Raw genomic sequence first — 19,754 nt, 5'->3', positions numbered from 1 at the left:
CTAGACATCTCTGATTATAAGTGGTTGTTAGCTTTTAGGGATGAGGTTAAGTGTTCTAGTGTGGTTAGGGATTCTGGGGTTGTTGTTTGTTTAGTCAGTGATCGCCTTTTAGCCTCAACTTCAATGGCCCATTCCATCATTTTTTCCATTTTCATGTGGATACGTATTAGCTGAGGAATATCACGCCTTAGAGACTTCTACATTGTTGTTTGTTACTTTCCGCTGACCTCCTTGTACTACGCAGTGCATAACACAGACATCAAGGACCCTTTCGAGGATCTATAGGAGTACATTACCAAATTTTCCGCCATGGGGAACATTATCATTCTTGGGGACTTTAATGTACGAACCAAAGATTTTCAGACACCCCTCTACAATTGTGAGTAAGATTTGGTTTGCACTGCAGAATCTAATTCGGATGCTCTAGGCTTACAATGCATTGCATAGGACAAACAGGGACCTGTTACTAGGTACAAGCATCATCTGCTGTAGTTGTATGTCTTCAGACTTGTGACCTTGAATGTGCTTTCCTACTTCCTAGGCTTCGACATTTTTGTTTGCTGGCCCTACTGCAGCAATGCAAGTGTTGTGGATTATGCCATCTCTTGTGCCTCCCTTATCCCTTTGGTTAGTGGCTCAATCATCTCCCGTCTCCTCAACCTTATTCTCCACCCCTCCCCCCTTCTTCCCTCTGCCTCCCCCTTCCTTCCACTCGGTGCTACTCCCCTGACCTCCCCCCCTCCCCCCCCACCCATATGTCTTTTCGCTTTGCTGAGGGTGACCATGGTCCATGACCTCTTCTTCCATCACCTTAAGCGTCTCCTTCACCAGGATTCTTTCACAGAATCTGGGGATGCTCCCCACATGTTTGATTTGCTTGTTGTTGCCTTATGGGAGTCGACTCTACTTTTCATCCTCTACCGCTCCTTCTCCCTCTTTTGTAGCCCTTCACATAGGCTCTTGTGTCCCATGAATCAATTGTTTTATAAGGACTGCAAGTCCTTCCACCACTCGGTTTTCTCTGCCTTCTCCGTTCACTCACCCTCTTTTGCTTGGTTTAGACTTGATTACCGCTGCTTTCTTTGCGATAAGAAGCAGATGTTCACCCTGCTGCTCTTTTGTCATACCATGTTCCCTCACCATCCCCTCCACCCTCAACCATAGCTCCCTTGTCTCCCACACATCCACTCTTTATATCACTGGCCACCTGCCCCCCCCCATCTTACTGACCTGCCTCGTTGTGACCTTCTCATGTTCACCGACATTTGTGGGGCAGTTAGATATATGAACAGTAGTGGGATTGTAGATGAGGAGAGTTTCCAGGTGAAGCTCATCAAGGTTGGCATTATTATTTTGGGGTCCTTTCTCCTTGTGCTCTTTAATAGGGTGATTTGGACTGGTTTTCTTGACTCTTGGTTGCTACACATCATTTACTTGATACATAAGACCGGGCCGATCTCTGACCCCAACAACTACAAGACTATCATGATTGGGCATACTTTTGCCAAGTTAGACACCACAATGTTGAACACTATCTTATCCAGGGAGCTCAACTATCAACATTTTCAGGCCAAGGGGCATGCTAGTTTCTAGACAAATTACTAGAGCATGGATCACATACTCACTTTTCCGACTATAGTTGAGGTGGCTTAGGGAGATTGGGGATTCAGAGGTCATCCTGATGGCTATCATGAGGTTATATGAGAGTGTGGTGGGCATGTTCAAAACCCCTTAAGGACTTTCAGACAATACTCAGTACACCATTGGGGTGAAGTAGGGTTGCCCTTTCTCTCCTACTCTATTTAGCATCTACATCAATGAGTTAGGGACTTCCCTTTGTAAATCCTATTTCCTTGGTGATGGTTGCCTTTTACACTAGATTTCGATCTCCATGTTGCTCTTTGTAGACGATGTTGTTCTCTTGGCTTCCTCCTTGGAGGAACTCTAGAGGCTCCTTGATAGGTTGACCTCCTTTTGTGCTTCAATGTAGTTAGTTGTAAACCTAGGCAAGACCTGGGTGATGGTCTTCAATTGCTTGAAGATGTAATGTCCCCTTTTTGGGACATTAGAAATATTGAAGTCTTATTATATATAATGTTAAAATTGACTAGGAGAGCGTAGACTCAAATTATTAAAAGGTCAATTTAATATTACAAAGAGGGCAAAAGGTCAAAGAGGAATAAGACAAAATGCGAGAGGGAAGTTGAAGAGTCACAAGGGAATTAGACGAAAGCTAGAGGGGGGTCGAAGAGTCTTAGTTTGTGTATTAAAAAGGGAAAGAGGCTCATTCCTGGGCATGCATGATTTATTATTTCAGATTTCAATTCTCTCTTGCGAGAGTATTTGGAAAGCTTCAACTTTTAGCTAGTATGTGGATATAGCCCCGCGTGTTGGCAGATAGTGAACGCAAACCCATTGTCCGGGGAGACATCAATTAAGGTGTTTCAGATGCGCTTACAGGTTCTTATTCTAGTATTCCAATCTGACTGTTAATCTGTATTTAAGATTGGATTTTTTAGTGCTGGTTATTGTATTGCTGTTGTATAATGCAATAACGTGTTTACGGAGTTGTATAAGAGTTTACTGGTTTTATATTACTGGTTTGTGATGCACTTTCATATGTTCAAATCTTGAATAGTATCTTGGAAAGACGGTTATTTTCTTTTGGAGAATTTGCTGGTTTTATTGTTGTATCGTATTATATCTGCCTATGTTGAGTTTGGATATTATATTTAAGAAGCTGGTTAAATATCTATTGGGATTTATATTGGTTTTGATTGTGCCATAATACATCTGCAATGTTTAGTTCTGAATATATTGTTGAAAGAGAAATCTAGTAAATATCCGTTTCGGGATATTTTAGAAGACCTCACAACTTCACTTTTTCTTTAGGGTGAGGAGATTGAGATCACTTCCACCTATACATACTTGGGGTTTAAGTTCTTTCGGCCCCGTTTCAGTTTGAAACTCGCTATGCAGCCCCATGTGAACAAGGGGCTTGACTTCCTAGCTATGCTTGAGACACAGTGCTTCAAACATCACTTTTAGGATAACACGAACAAGATGTTCCTCCTGGACTCTTTAGTTAGATAGATTGTCCTTTACGGTTCCACAATGTTGGGTACCTCATCATTCTTCAAGTGCACAAATCAGCAGTGCTTGGCACTTATCTCCAAGGATGCCTTGCGGCTTTGCAACCTCATTCTGCAGCCTCAGTTATCTTCGAGGCAGTCTATTGACTAGTTCATCAGCTCATTCTTCGCACCTGGGCCCCTGGCCTAGGAATGAAGCAGCCCCCTTGCCACTCTTTGGATCATACCAGGTCTGTGAAACCTTGCAGAGGCTATACCCAACAACACCACATGATTCTCAGGAGCTCTTCAAGAAGGCCTAGGGCTCACAGGGAAGTACCCCTCAGCTCTTGACTACTCGCTTGTGAGGAGTAGTTCGTTGGTTGTCTCTCTTAGGTTCTTGTTATTTTGCTTTCTTGTCTTGTTCTTTCTGTGAACACCGTTTGGTGCTCCTATTGTTGGCGGTTTCCTCTTTGTATGCTTTCTGTCCCTTAGACCCTTGTGGTCTCTTGCTGGACATTGATAAATTTATCTTATCTTATTGTATCTACTCTACCTTTAAAATGTTGTAAACATTATCTAGTGTGAGTTTAAAGGTCCTGTGGTAATGCCACAATCCACATAAGCTATTTAGTAGTAGTGGTGTTACAAGACTTCATCAAAAGGGGACATTACGCATACTTTAAGCTAGTTTGAGATTTACATTGATGATTGTGGGGGAGTTGACTCCTGTAATCTTTAAAAACAGTTTGTAGACTCTTGTTTTCTTTTTTCTTATTCTCCTTTGTCATGACTCTTAACATTTTCATCTTTATCTTTCTATCATGTTGAATTTATAGTGTTCCATTTAAATGTTATAATATTATATCTTCCAACCAGTTTTTGATGTACATTTAGTTCAGTCCGAGTTGGAAGAAAGGGAGGGATGGATGTCAGATACTAACCAACCATGATCAACCACAATAGTAATTTTGATAGTAATAACTAATCTATGCCCAGGATTTTATACAACCCTACTAGTAATTATAAATTTAATGAAATTTAAAAAGAAGGCCACAGATTGATCTCATCCAATTAGTACTCATACATCATAATGTTAATTAGCACAAATAATGAAAGGACAAGCATTACTTCGATCAAATCAAACCAAAGGCTATAAAGAAAGCTAAATAATGAAGAAGCACAAAACAGCAAAGGTTACCAATCGTATTCAACAGTAGAAAGTGCAGCTTCAAAAGAAACAATGGAGGATTACTAACGGTCATCCTTATCAAGCTCTAGAGCACCATCTTCACTTCTCAGTGTATCCACTTGTAGAGAAAATTGATTTTGACTCCTTGGATTCAAGTCATTTAGTTATTAGAATCTTCTTTTTTGGGGTCATTCTAGTGAACTGGTTTAAAAAAGTACTACTTCCTGATGCTCCAGTTGTACATTAATTTGGTATAAAACTTCTAGGATAAAGTCATTTTAGTGGCATGACTATTCTGATATGTTGTTCTTTGATGAATACAGGTCAGATTCCAGGAATGTCACAACAGATGCCTGGAATGTTCCCTAACATTTTTCCTTTTGGGGGTACACAGGTGTGCAGTCCGATAGCTATCAAATGTAACTTGAAAGTGGTAGTTACATTAAAAAGTTACTTTAGTATGTTTTGTAATGACAACATATGGATCTTCTCATTGCGGCAGTTTGGAACTCTTCCTGTGATGCCAGGACAAGCAATGACACAACAGGTATCTATCCTTCCAGACAAACTTGTCAAAACAAAAATGCTTTGGAAAATATTAAATGTGAATGCATATGTGGAAGTTCCTAATGTTGTTACGGGTAAAAAGCAAATGAAAGAGAGATCAAGTTAAGGATGGAGTGTCCAGTATTATGGAATATAACTTAAATTATACTGCATTTCATTTAGTTGCTAGAGATCACACAAAATGAATCAAGGGAGTTGGGTTGGCTTTTGAGTCATTTCATATATTCCACTAAGAGGATGGCATCATCCACGAAAAGTCAAAGAATGAGATAAAAGCATGACTAACAACATGAATGTCATTCGACTTGATCAGAGATTGAGTTTTCCACGTTCAAACCAGTGCAGGCAAAGATATTGTCTGAGAACTGTATAGTTTCAAAGCTAGCTGGATCTGGTTCAAATCTAGATCAAACTTCATCAAAGTTTTTGGAGCTGCCAGATTTGATTTTGGTAATAAAAGAGGATCGTCAGTTATATTTTTACATTCATATAACCTAATATAGTCCCATCCAAACCATGCAGGGTTCCAGGACAGTATAAAATAACAGAGTTATGACTTGACATAAATACACCAGCATGTATGCATCATTGTTTTAAATATAGCAAAAATTGACAACATTTTGTTTGTTACAGTCCTATTTTCTACCACTATTAGTTTGTTACATCTGACAGATTTCTATTGCAAAAATGTTTCTTGCCCCTGTAGCTTTCATGTTTCCTACCTGTTGATGTGAGTTTTGCTCCACTACAATATACATAATCGAATACTTAGTATCTCGAGATGAAATATCAAATATCCGACTCTCTCCTGAACAACATATACAGATTTTTTGGTCAAATGAGATAACCTCAAGGTTCCTTCTTATGGTGGAGTTTCACTCAGTTTTAATGATCTGATATACTGGTTATAACAAAAGGACTTACACTAGTCAATCAATGGATATCAACTTGACTTTTACTTTGTCATGAGCCCAAATTGATAAAAATATTTCATATGTTAATTTATTAAAACATGTGTATTTGTAGATTATGATAAATCAATTATATCAAGTAATATGATATATTTGTTAATACTGAAATGTAATAAAAAAAAACCACCATTGATGAATATACAGATAATACTACACTTAATATATATGTATATTCAAGGTTCGTTCTACACAATCGATTATATTTACATTTGTTTATAAATGAATGTAATTCCAAAGAACTTAGTAAAAATCCTAATTTAAATTGTTACTTAATAAATAAATAAATTAAGTAATAATTCTAAATCACTAATATTATCACATGTTAAAAACATTGATTGGACAAGTTGGAAATTTGGTAAAGGATAATGAAGTAAATGGTCCATGGCTGTAACCTTTGCCATGTATAAATATGGGAGGTGGGGTCCGAAATAAGGAGCAGAAGTACATACCTTAAATAGCAGGCGACAACTACGGAAGAGCCCCGTCATCTGGCAAACATAGTCGTACTAAGAAGAGTTGTTAGAAATAAGAGTTTACGACAGACCAATACGATTAGGTGAAGACATGACAATCGAGATTTGTATGTTTCTAGAATCAAAGGCGCTAAAGGAAGATAGCAAGGAGGGCATGTGTTAAGATAGCCACACCCAAGTTGGACGGTGAAGACTTTGATAGGTGGTCAAACTACCAAGGACCAGTCTAAATGTCACTCGCAAACCACGTGATTTGGCCAGCGCAGAGTTGGTGAATCTAACGCACCTTTTTCTACTCGTGCCATGTGTAAGGGGGATAATTATTAAAAAGGATTCGATTGTAAATATTAAATAGGACCCACCTTACCTTTAAAGCAAAGGTAAGTGGACATGGCGTTGGAGGTATACCACTTATAGATAGTAAATATGTTCTTATAGATATAATAATATATAGGAGGATAGTAATTTACATATATTTGTTCTTCTAAATAATATATAGGGACCAATTAGATAATTTATGATGATAAGGTTCTAATAAGAAATTAAGATCAGGGAACCAAATATAAATTGGGTTGAAATATTAAGTTTAAGAATTGTAAGAAATGGGAATTGACTTTAATATGAGAATAGTAGTGGGTTTGATAGACAAACCCAGTAGACCTTAAAGATACTCCTCTCAATGGGATGGCTAATTAATTGAGGATCGTCCGACGAAACATAGGGGGTCTTCACAGAGGATTATGAAGCCCGACTTGGAAGGTAGTTTCAAGAAGGAAGGCCAAATAATCAAGGGCCATTCCTCAAGACATGGAGGAGATCCTCCCAGAGGGTTAGGAAGCTTGATTGAAGGAATTCTTAGGGATGTGTAGAAATAATGGCATTCCTAGATTATCAAACATTACAATTGAATTTAATGGTCTATTTTGCTAATAATTTCTATATGTAAAACTTGTCCCAAAACAACCTAAGGAGAGGGGAAATTACAAACTTGTTCAAATCACTTTCAACCAAATAACTTGTGAAGGAGAAAGGGTTTAGGAATATTAACTATAATAATCAAATACTTAGTATCTCAAGATGAAATATCGAATTTCCAACTCTCTCGTAAACAATATATACAAATTGTGTGATCAAATGAGACAACTTCAAGGTTCCTTCTTATGGTGGATTTTCACTCAGTTTTAATGATTTGACATGCTGTTAATCACAAGGGGCTTACGTTATTCCATCAATGGCTCAGAAAGGAGAATGCATCTTTACCAGCCAAGAAGGGATGACTCCAACCCACTTTACATGCCAGCAGAAACAAAGCAAGTAGTTTTGCCGCTTCACCACCGGGGTAGCAAGAATGGTATAGGCACCAATAGCCCAATGAGGCCTAGCCCCGCTTGATGAAGAGCTCTCGCCCTACTTCAAATCACTTCCAACCAAATAACTTGGAAAGGAGAAAGGGTTTAGGAATTCTATCTAACTCTAAGTATGTAAGGCATTGTTGATAATGGGGTGAGCCTCTTCTAATCCAAGCGTTGCCATATCAACTAGGCATAGGAGGGTACTTTCTTTTATGGATGCAAGAATGATTTTCACATTGTCCATATTCATCCAAATACCCTATGAAGGCACAATCTAAATGAACATCTTCGATAGAAATTACACTTGCAATTAAGGCCCAAATCTAACCTTGCATTGTTACTTATAATCAACAAGTATCAAAAGATATGGACACTAGCTTTGCCATTAATCACCATCCAACAATATCTTCCATTCATCTACTTCTACATTTATTTAACATGAAATGAAAGCTAATCTATGTGAGGAATTGAAGAAACCATTCAACACTTCAAAACAACATTAAGTAATTCACCATGGAGGTCACCAATGAATCATCAATTACTTTGATAGCATTATGGCAACAATTTCATCAAGTCAGAGGAAACAAAGGATAGTGAAGAAGAAGGGGAAGCTAAGGAAGAGGAGGAAGTGGAGGATGAGAAGGAAGGTAGCGAAGGGGAACATGAAAACAATGAAAATGACAATACTACTTGGGAAAAGACAATTGCTTCTCTTCTTCATGAGATTGGTAAAAATAGGACTCCCAAGGTCAATGAGGAAAGAGGGGTTCTTGAACCAGAGAACAAAGATCCCAATGACAAGTATTGGGAAGAATCTAACCCTACGGATATCCCTCTCTCTAGTGTTGTGGAGGAAAACTCCTTTCTTCAGCCTGGAGAAAAAGGTAAAATGGATACTTTTCAAAACCATAACCTTAACAAGGATAAAGTTGACCTGGATAACTTTATGGACATTGTTCAATCTGTTAAGGCTAGGCCCACGAATTCCTACATATTTGACAAATGGATGGTGGAAGAAATTAAGAATCTTAGTAACAGAATGCAGGATCTTTGCAAAACAATGGATGAGGCCAACCGGCAAAGAGAATCAGATAGAGGTAGATAATGAATATAAGGCGATTATGGAGGTTCGTCTGTAGCAGATCAAGGAGAGAATTCATAAAAATGAAACGATTCTCAGGAGCATTCTCCTCCATAACCATGAAGGTCTCAGGGCTTCAGTGATCAACCTCAAAGGCATGAATGCTTTCCTTCAAAGCTTGAAGGTCAAAGAGATCATTAATGTGGACAAGGATGAAGGGTTTTTGATTGGTGTTAAAGAAGGACTTGGTAATGGAACACGAGTAAGCACTAGGAAGAAGATGGAGAGCGAGAAAAAGGAAACTATTAAAGAGCAGTTTGATATTATTGAGTGCTTGCAAAAGCTTGAGAAACTGGAAAAGGAGACAGAGACTCCGTTATGCAGATGGTGTAGTAGGGTGCTCTTGGCCCTTGTTGTTTTGGTCCCATAGTGGTCTCTTTTGGTTTTTGGCTGTTCGTTGTGTTTGGTCTGCAGCTCTATTTTGTCTACTAGTTGCTGCTAGTAGTTGTTATTTTTGTTTGATGTTTCTCTTGTTATCTTTCTGTGGGTAACTGTTGTTGAAAGTGTTCTCATTGAATACCTATCTTTAAGAGGTTGTAAAGAGTTTCAGGGTCCCTTTAAAACCTATTTTTACCATTAATCAAAAACAATTACTTCAAGTCTTCTTCCTACTTTAACTCTAGTACTATCTCTCTCCAATGAATCTAAAATCTAACTCTTTACAAATGAGAGGCCTTGGCCTTTAATAGTTGCTCAATTACAATGAAGGGCCAAGATCAGTCCGAGGTCAAGGACCAAAATTTACCCATTACAAGCCCTAACTAGGTTGCAATACTATCGACCAATTACATGCACTACCCTGTGGGCCAATAAGAAAATTACAAAGCTTTTGAGACCAATGAGAAAATTGTACATTTGGCATAATGTGATTGAATTTGCTTGAACACGTGTAAGTGAAATTTTCTGATTCGTAGAAGACAAGTGGGTGCCACTTCAACATCTTTATCTTGTAGACTTGGTCAATTTTTTTGTGATGAGAAAATATCTCTTGATACTAACATTATCAAGCCTTCAATTGTGATAATATTTCCCAAATTGCTTCATCTTCTCAAATTTTCTCCATCTTCGTTCTTAGAAATCTTCTCATTACCATGATTTGAACTTTCCTGTACTTGCAAACTTGATATATCTTTAGATGGTTTAACCTTGATCCTCATGAAGTGGTGAGGCTTTCATGTATTTAGATTCTTCAAAATGAACTTAAGTTAAAAATTTCCTTCCACTTGTAAATCCTGGTCTTCCCTTCTTGTTCTTTGCTTTCTTGGATTTCACCTTGATCCTCTCTAGAATTTGGACTTTAATAATTTGACTTTGAACCTCCTTATTTGAAGTCCTCGAGCTTGACCTTGCTTGACCTGTCTTCATCTCCTTGCTCTCCTAGCTTCTCCTCAAACAATTTACTTAGCAAGACAGGGAAGATTTCATGAAACTTGCCAATTAGATAGGAAATAAACAAAATGAATGAAATATGAAATTAAATTGCATCTAAATTCCACTTTCTTCCACATCAAAACAAGTTGGCAAAAGGCATTTGATCAAAGTTCTCTTTCTTCTTGTAAATCCTAATTTTGATTTCATTGATAAAATCTGAGATTACTTGAAATCTGGAAAATAAATTGGTTTTGTAATGTATGACATGCCAAAGTTTCATTTCTTATTGCCCCTCCTCTCTGATTTTTGAAAGAAATCTGCTCTTTATGCTTGAAGATCGCTATTCGTTCAATAAAATTTACTTCCTTCTTATGACAATCTGTTTCCTCTCCTCAGATAATTCACTTTCTCTAATGATAGTTTGCTGCCCATTAACAGAATCTCAGTGCTAGTTAGGAGGAGTCCACTGCTCAGAGCAGAGAGTTATTTATTTTGGAATGATGTGAAATGAATTAACTTCTCCCCCTTTATACAGGCTACCAATGACTTGAAGGGGCAGGTCTACTGTGAGGGCCAACTTGGCCTTTTTAGGCCAAAATATAATATTATCTAAACCTTTTCACATGCTTTCTAAACTAACCTGATAAAGAAGGTGGGACTGTTAATTAAATTAAATTTCGTTTCGTCTTGGGGACATAAATCATCCCCTTTTGCTTCAGCTGATTGTCTATTTTAGTGGATTGATCCTCTTATTTTGGCTGATTTCATCATTGCTTGAAATTTTTATTCCTAGTTTTTAAATTCTGAGACCAAAATAGTAAATTTGGGTGCTTGCTGGTGGAATTCTTCGCAATTAAGATAGGTAGAAATAAAAGCATATTATGTCAAAGAATTTAGTCCCACATGAGACCATGGTGATAAAGAGCTAAGTCACAAGGTTCGCCGAATATTCGGCTCCAGGTTTGAATTTCGGCAAACCTATGATTTTTTTTAAAAATTCGTAAAAGTTCGCCATAAATTCGTATGGTGATAAAGCTGTGGTCGTTTCTATTTAATATATTCTATTGTCGTTTTTAGGGTTCTCGGCAGAAAATAATGATAAATATGGCCTTTGGGTTCACTAAATGGCATGAATCGATTGAACATTTTCACAGACGGAGAGCTAGGGCAAAAATATTCGATCTGACTGTTTGCAATAATCAGTTGTGGCGGCCATTGCTTTCCTGATCCAATGTTTTCTGTTCATCATTTCCCAACCTTCATTGCCCTTTTTTCATGATTTTTCAACGGTGTTTGGTGGCTGTTCAACAGTGTTTCCTCAATATTTTTCGTGGTTCTGCAACATTTCACAACCTTCATCTGCTGCTCATGTCTCTGTCACACTGTTGCAGGCTATCGTAGCTCTATGGCAATGTTCAACATTTCATCCCATCCACATAGTCTCTAATAGTTTTAATTCTAATGTTTGAAAGATTAAACTTAATTGAGTTTTTTTTAGGTTTGAGATTTATTTTAAAGTTTAAGTTTATTTAGTTTGATTTATTTAAAGTTCAAAAGTTTTAAGTTCATTTGTAAATACAATAAAATGAATATGTATATTTTTATTTAAAACATTAATATTTCGTTTATTTATTATTAATAATTATTGTATTTCTTTATTTGTAATATTGTTATTTTATAATCAAAGGCAACATGGAATTACATATTAATATTTTTTATGCTTATTTATTATTAAAAGTTTAAATGTTAATAATTTGTGTATTTATAATTTATTTATAATTATATTACTTTATTAATATTTGTGAATATTAATAACATATATTTATATTTTTTGGGAATTGCATAAGGCGAATTTAATGTCGAATTTTTTTTGGTTTTTTTGACTTGTCGAACTTCATCCGAACTTTATAGTTGTCAAACTCGAACTCGAACCTTGTGACTTAGATAAAGAGTACTTAGGATCCGCAATTAAAGGAAAGGCCCAATTCTAATTGCTCAGCTGAGGACCAGCACTCATCACTTGTGATGTGAAGCTTGTACAGATGGAAGGTCCCCAAAGAGGTGTGGAAGGAAAGAATGTATACTTTTTGTAGCAAAGGGGTGGTGGAATCAAAGTGACATTTTATCAAAGAATGTGTAGCCTATGAAGATCTTTGTAGCCAATAAAGGACAACTTACAGGGGAACAGTATGAAGGAACTTTTAATGAGGGAAGAATACCCAAGACATCTATCTTCCTAATGTGAATTCACAATAAAAGGGGCAACTTGTAGAAATTACATTAGGCAGATTAACTTGTTATTCTTTTGGTCCCTTAGACCGCTGGTCTCATGGATGCCATTAAAACTCCATTCATTCATCCTCCAAGGTGGAGATTTCGAGTTTTGATAGTAAGCCTCGTGCAGAGTTCCTAGTCTGAGAGGAATTCCACCAAGTCACTAACTACTTCGCTCCAAATTAGCCTTGATGTATTTGAACTAACATTGACAAAGAAAAAACAGCTTGTTCTCCTCGTCAGTCCAGTAATTTTTGTCTTCTTGTATCCCTTTGCAGCACATTGTGGAGATTTTGGGATGTGAGGAATACAATTCCTCTCCCTTGAAAAATTCTGCCCCTCCTAAAGATCTTCCTTTTTTGGCAAATTTACAAGTTCTTGGCAGATTTTATCATTTTGGAGCTCTATGTTAAGGTTGTAGCTTCAGTCGGATTGAATTGACTTGGAAATAATTCTTTATGGTTATTGGTAAATCGTCATTTAGACAAATACTCTTATATCTACTTATATATATGTATATATTTATAAGTTGTTCAAATCTGCATTTGGAACACACCAATATGATGGTAGTGTTATTAGATATGTAGAAAACGATCTTTGTTACTCAGCATGGTGTCAGAGCCTAATTGCAGATGTAAATGGAATGAAGAGTATAAGAAAGGGATAATACTCTGCATAATAAGAGGTGGGTTAAGTTAGACAGGATCAACATTTCCAGTACACTTATTCGTGGCCCATAAATTTGTGATCAACCGCATTGGTCGGTGGACTATGACACTAAAATATACAGAGTTAGATTATAGTTTAAATTTTTTAACGCTGCAGAGAAATGTGCAAAATGGACATAATTTACCATTCATTCTTTGTAAACATTTATATGTTTGGCCAATAGAGGACTGCAGTCTAGAAAGATTAATATTTCAAATTTTAAAGATTTCAGAGTTTTAAGAAGTGTGGTAGTTGACGGCTGGTTCCCAGTTATTTGTACCAGTGGACTGCCTCCCAAGGCCAATGCATCTTTGGGGATTGCAATGGAATTTTTCTCCGGTGGAAAATGATCCTCTATATGAATTTGGCGTGGGTTGTGGCCCAAATAATCAGGGAGTGGCTCGTACTTATTTCTCACTTTGAAAACATTAGATGACCACTCTTTACCAATACACTCAAGGAGGAGGAGATATATATATATATATATTGCTAAGGCTAATAAGATATGGCAAAGAAACATTAAAACCATTAATATACAACTAATTTAGCTTTGGTGAACAAGATACGACCATATTAAATTCGGTCAATAGGTAAATACTTACAAAGATCACATAAACATAGGGGCCTCAGAAATTTGGGGAAGACAGAGATAAATCCTATTAACAATAGCAAGAAACAAGGTAGAGAGTATCGAATATACTGAGGAGTTTTGTTTTTTAACAAAGACAGGAAAAATTATACATGCTCAAATGCACAATCCATGCACATGGCCCATGGAGAAATCCGATTGGAAGAAGTCTTGTATTCAAATCACATCTGCGGAACCAATTCATATCGATCTATAATGGATAGAAAACATTTAACATCGTCACCAGTATTGATCAATGACGATTCAAAGTAGTTTCCGACACCAGAGACAAATGATGCTACACACAGCTCAATAAATCAATACTCTAGTGTTTAGTATTGAAGATGATAATGATCTCGTGAAGGGTGGTCAAAACCATTCTCATGGTTGTTGGATACTGGACTATAGTCTAGGTAATAGAATGAGGATATAGATGAAAGAAAATGGGCATCATTCTTTACTCATGTCGTATGACTAGTGATCAAACTCCAAGTATTTCAAAGGACTCTTAATGTCGCTAAGATTTTTATTGAAAATCTGTTGCATTCATTCTAGATGTTGGAAACGAACATGTGAGTGGAATAGTGCACGAGCGACGGTTCTCCTCATTAGGGTGTTGGCCTTTTTGGTTATCCCATAGTAGAGATTGAACGAATATGGTGAAATTACTATTTATGGTTATGGCAAGGGATTTGGTATGTTATTTTGAAGATGACAATAGACGAGGAAGTTGGTAATATGCAGCAATGGAGGAGGCGTGATTTAAAAAGCCATTATCATTGACAAATAAAGAGGGAGCAATATGGTCAACATTCTTTACTCATGTCGTATGACTAGTGATCAAACTCCAAGTATTTCAAAGGACTCAAAATGTCGCTAAGATTTTTATTGAAAATCTGTTGCATTCATTCTAGATGTTGGAAACAAACATGAGAGTGGAATCGAGCAACAGTTCTCTGATTGAAGTTATGGCGATTAGCATCATACTATACTAGAGATAACTAGAGATTAAAGTTTATGGCGATGATGCAAATGAGAGTGGACATCCCATACTAGAGATTGAACAAATATGGTGAAATTACTATTTATGGTTATGGCAAGGGATTTGGTATGGTATTTTGAAGATGACAATAGATGAGGAAGTTGGTAATATGCAACAATGGAGGAGGCGTGATTTAAAAAGCCATTATCACTGACGAATAAGGAGGGAGCAATATGGTCAACATTAAATACAATACAACCAGTATTCGAAACATTTCATTCAAAACTGATGAAAGGCTCTGTGCCAGATTCTCAACACTGAGAAATGGAGGACAAGATAGAGGCATTTAATAAGAAATATAAATCCATTCTAATAAAGCAAGGAGTTGAGTAACTGCCATATGAGATGATGTATATCATAGCAACTTGATCTCATTGGAGATTAGACAAGAAAGAATCAATACTTAGCAAATAATAATACCCACCACATCTTGTCAAGGAACCTTTCAATTGCAGATACACTGACACTGTTTGGGTCGCTTAACGGGTTGTGCCATTATCATTTGAAGAAATACATTATTGTATACAGACCATGACCAACATCAGATGCATTGAACTTATGCTTATGACTCTATAGTAAGGTTTCATATCATTGACGGAGAATTGAAGTAACATACAATACATTGATCTCACATTAGATGGAGTGAACCTAGGGAGAACATTCATACATCCTAATTTTTGTTGCTATCATCCTATTTTCTTTAACTGACGTCATCAATCCAGAGTAGGTGACAAGCTAAGGGATCTCTATGTGCATGATCTGAAGATATGGTGGCAAGATACGAGCATGAAATATGATCACCCACCATGTTTGGGTTACAGTTGCATGTAGTATGATTTCTAATCACCGGTTTCTATTGGTTAATTGGTGTTTGGGTAATCCTTATAGAAACAATGAATACATCTGAAGTAGAGGTGAAGTACACTGCAGGATCAATCTTCTTATTATTGCAATGTACATGAATTGGCTCCGCAAAATCCATGACCATGCTTGAATTATGGTCGAGTGTCACTTATAAGGACATTGAATTTCGAGGATGATGTAGGAGTTGAATCTTAAGTTGTAGGTCAACATTTATATAGAATGAAGGATTCGAGTATGAGTAGCATCTGATGGATTCTATTTGGGCATATTATTGCATCTTCCATCAAGACCAAATCGATATTAGAGGTGCTTCATCTAACCGTGTGTCTCCATAGTTATGTATTGTTGATCAAGAGAATTTTAGATCAAATGGAAACAAGAAGTAAGAAACAAATGGCTTATAATATGGAGGGAAACAGAGTGTCACACATATAGAAGGGGGGGTGGGATCGTAAGATTGTAAAGAAAAGTGAGAATTTTACATTGTGGGGGGGAATAATAGCATAGTAACATGGGGACACTTTGCCCCACTTTTTGCCCCACGTCCCAGAGACTTCAACGCACTAGGGACTTGGGGACTTCGTCCCCTTGTCCCTAGCGGTGCCACCAGGTTCTGCCGAGTATGGGGGACATCCTAGTGTTGACTATTTGCAGATTCAACTATTTATGTTTAATGCTCGATGTTCCAATTCAATGCAATGTTCAAGTATTTACTCTTTTACATCTTTATATCTTATATTGCAATATATAGTTTCATAACTAGCATTTTAAACACCATATGTATATATATACCCGCTGTCCCCTCGTCGTTCCCCCTACCGTCCCCAAATTAAGGCCCCTTTGTCCCCCTGTCTTGAAAACTTGTCCCCTTGTTCCGCCGCCCCCTGCCCCCTAGGGTGGTGTAACTACGAATAATAGTCAACGTTCCATACCCACTTGAACCATATTTAGAAAGGAGATGTTCCATTTTCAAATGTCTATGGACCCTCATGTGCAGATAAGTATTTTTATCTTTTACATTTATCTACTCATTATAGTCTGTCTCCTATTTGTAATCCTACTAGAAGAGTTATTTGCCTTGATCTTTTCCTTTATGTTTGAGGATATTCTTGCAGGAAAAAAGGTTGGTATTTTGCCAAATGTTGTGCAGACTCATTCTTATGACAGCAGCTCCAAAGAAGTTGTGATCTAGAATTCATTAGTCATCTGATGATCAAGCTAGATAAAGTGAGACTCTTGAAGCAAATATCCTTGATGATTGATATTATGAGTATTCTTCTATTAAGAGGGAGTCTAACATTTTTTCAAAGGCAACATAGGAACTCAGAAGATTGAATTTCAGAGGGAGTCTAAAAATACATGTGTGTGACTCATGATTTTGATGGGCCTACCCCTATGTACATGTTGAAGTAATGACTTATCACTAGAAAGTCGAAGTTTGATATCAGATCTAGTGGGAGTCCGATAGTTTATTTCAAGCATCATTGGATGAAGAGAGCATCTAAGGGAGTAACTAGAGGACCTGACTTCTCAAGATCGTTGTTTAGAGGAAGAATTTTGAGGTGTGATCCCTTATATGTGATCTCTTCTCTATGAGGGAGAAGTTCGAATTGAAATTCTTTGTACTATATTCTCCTCTATGGGAGAGAAGTCTGAGGTGAAAACCATTGTTCCACCCTCTAAGAGCAGCTATGGTGGACCCACCCTCTAACATGATTCATGGTGGATATCATGTGAGTTAATAGATGATTTTGTTGGAAAACATCACGAGACGTGACAATCTTTCATTGATATTTGTGTATGGTCGCTATTGTAAGGTGACGATCTTAAATGACTTGACTTGTTATCATGATAGACTACATTAAGTTGTTGTCCTAGAGTGCTGGAGATCATGATAACGAATGTATCAAGATTGACTACATTAAGTTGCTGTCCCATAATGTGTCAGATATCTTGATACTGAATTTGTTGTGTTTATTTGTTATTACTAAATGTTCTCTTGAATTGCGTCAAAGATTGTGCTAACAAATGTGTCATGATTGACTCCACTAAGTTGTTGTTGCGGATTGTGTCGAATATCATGATATTGAGATAATTGCTTGATCTATTACCACAACAGACTACATTAAATTGTTGTCCTAAAATGTGTCGGAGGTCATGATAACATATGTGTCAAGATTGCCTATATATGTTTGAGATTGTGATACTTGTGATATTGGAGACTTCATTGTCATCCTAAGGTCAAGGTTACTAGTTGATAGTCTTCATTCAGTTGTTGTCCTGGAGTGTGCTAGAGACCAGATAACACATATCTTTCTAAGATGTAACCTTTTATTTTGCTAGGCATCATGTATTTGAAGCTATTGCACATACTAAAAGAATATAAGTATGATGAATATTCTTGTTGAATCATACTTAAGATTTTATTGAAAGATAACATCTGAGTTGATAGATATATGTTTATATCCTTAAAATATGCCATTTTAGGAATATCATATTGAGATTATATATCTCCATATGGTTGAGAGCATAATGTGTTCTATAACAATCCTCCCTAGCTAAGAGGGAGTGTTAAGGTTGTAGCTTCAGTCAGATTGAATTGACCTGGAGATAATTCTTTATGGTTTTTGTTAAATCATCATTTAGACAAATACTCATATATATATATATATATATATATATATATATATTATGGTTTTATATATTATTGTTAAAATATTATCTAATGATGATTAATCATAGAGACATGTCTGTTCATGAGACATGTCTCCTCTCATATTTATAAGTTGTTCAAATCTGCATTTGGAACAGACCAATATGATGGCAGTGTTATTACATTTGCGGAAAATGGTCTTTGTTACTCAACACACTAGAAGGTAGTTTGGATCTATTTTTTGTCTTTGAATTCATGGTGGATTCCTTGGGTGAGAGGAATTCTTACCTGATATGCTTTTCCATTATTTTTAGCCCAAAAACATGATTTCATCTCAAACTCTAATTTCATGTCTAATTATTGCCTTTAGCCTCACCAAATCATGGAATCAATTAACTTTACAAGAAATCTCATGTTGAGGGTGTGAAGATTTTGAGTTTAGAGAAATTCCTTGGATGAGAGGAATTCTGCCACCTCCATGTGTGTGGTTTTGATTATATTCCTCTTTTATCAACACCTTATATTTAAAACTCTTCAACTCACAAATTTTGCCTCTTTCTTCAATTTTGTTTTGTATCTCCTCCTCTTGGGCATTTGATTTTCTGCATTAAGATCTATCTTCATTGTTGGGGCAGAGATTTTGGTGAGAGTAAATATCTTGGGCAGAATTCTTTGGAAGAGAGGGATTCCACTATCCGTTTTATGCCTTTTCTTGCTCAAAAAATCTGATCATTAGCCCTTTCCACTTCATCATTTTCAACTTATCAACAACTTTCAATCCTCACAACTTGGCCTTTTGACTTATGAAGGAAACTAAGTTTTTTCATTGATGGAGGTTTTAGGAGTTGTGGATCGGTGATGGGCAGAATTTCTTGGAAGGGGAGAATTCTGCCACCCTTCATACGTTTTGCTATGCTTCAAAAACTTACCTCTTACCTTCACTATTTCCTTACTTCCATTGTCCTGATTATCAATTAGTGATCCTTACAACTTGGGCATTTTGACCTCATCAAATTTTGGTGTTTTCTCTTGGGTGGAAGTTGTAGAATTAGAGGAATTTACCTTGGGCAGAATTCCTGGGATGAGAGGAATTCTGCTATCCTTTTCGATGTTCAAAAACCCTCCTTTTGCCTTCAAAAGCTCATCATTTTCACCCCTTAATCCTCAAATTTTTCCCATCATTATTTGGGTATTTAATTCTCATCAAAAATTTTGTTCTCCTTGGCTGGAGATTTTGGGGATAGAGGACAAACATTGGGGAGATATCCTAGCCTGATATCAATTTTCCCATCCTCGCTCTTTTCATCTAGACTTAGTCAATTTTTAGCTCAGAGGGTGAAGTGATTTATATAAAATATAACATCTAAATATAAGTTACATATTTTAAGTTATATTTCTATAAATACTGTCAGCATGTTTGAGATAGGTTTTAGCTTCATTAGAGTTA

At 36.7% G+C, this 19,754-nt stretch overlaps 1 protein-coding gene across 4 annotated transcripts in view; it reads left to right on the top strand.

Annotated features, from left to right (window-relative positions):
- The window catches only part of LOC149542744 (splicing factor U2af large subunit B-like), a 144,623-nt gene that overhangs the window by 84,163 nt on the left and 40,706 nt on the right, over positions 1–19,754 (top strand). For all 4 annotated transcript variants that reach the window (XM_089797634.1, XM_089797632.1, XM_089797633.1 and 1 more), the window contains exons 5-6: positions 4,587–4,657; positions 4,766–4,810. In XM_089797634.1, coding sequence (XP_089653760.1) covers positions 4,587–4,657; positions 4,766–4,810 — 116 coding nt within the window. The remainder of the gene's footprint in view (positions 1–4,586; positions 4,658–4,765; positions 4,811–19,754) is intronic.

Source organism: Cupressus sempervirens, chromosome 8, assembly GCF_028749045.1.
Source record: "Cupressus sempervirens isolate cs-2001-9-10 chromosome 8, ASM2874904v1, whole genome shotgun sequence".
In the NCBI taxonomy this organism is placed as follows: Eukaryota; Viridiplantae; Streptophyta; class Pinopsida; order Cupressales; family Cupressaceae; genus Cupressus; species Cupressus sempervirens.
This window is presented reverse-complemented; position numbering and strand designations above follow the sequence as displayed.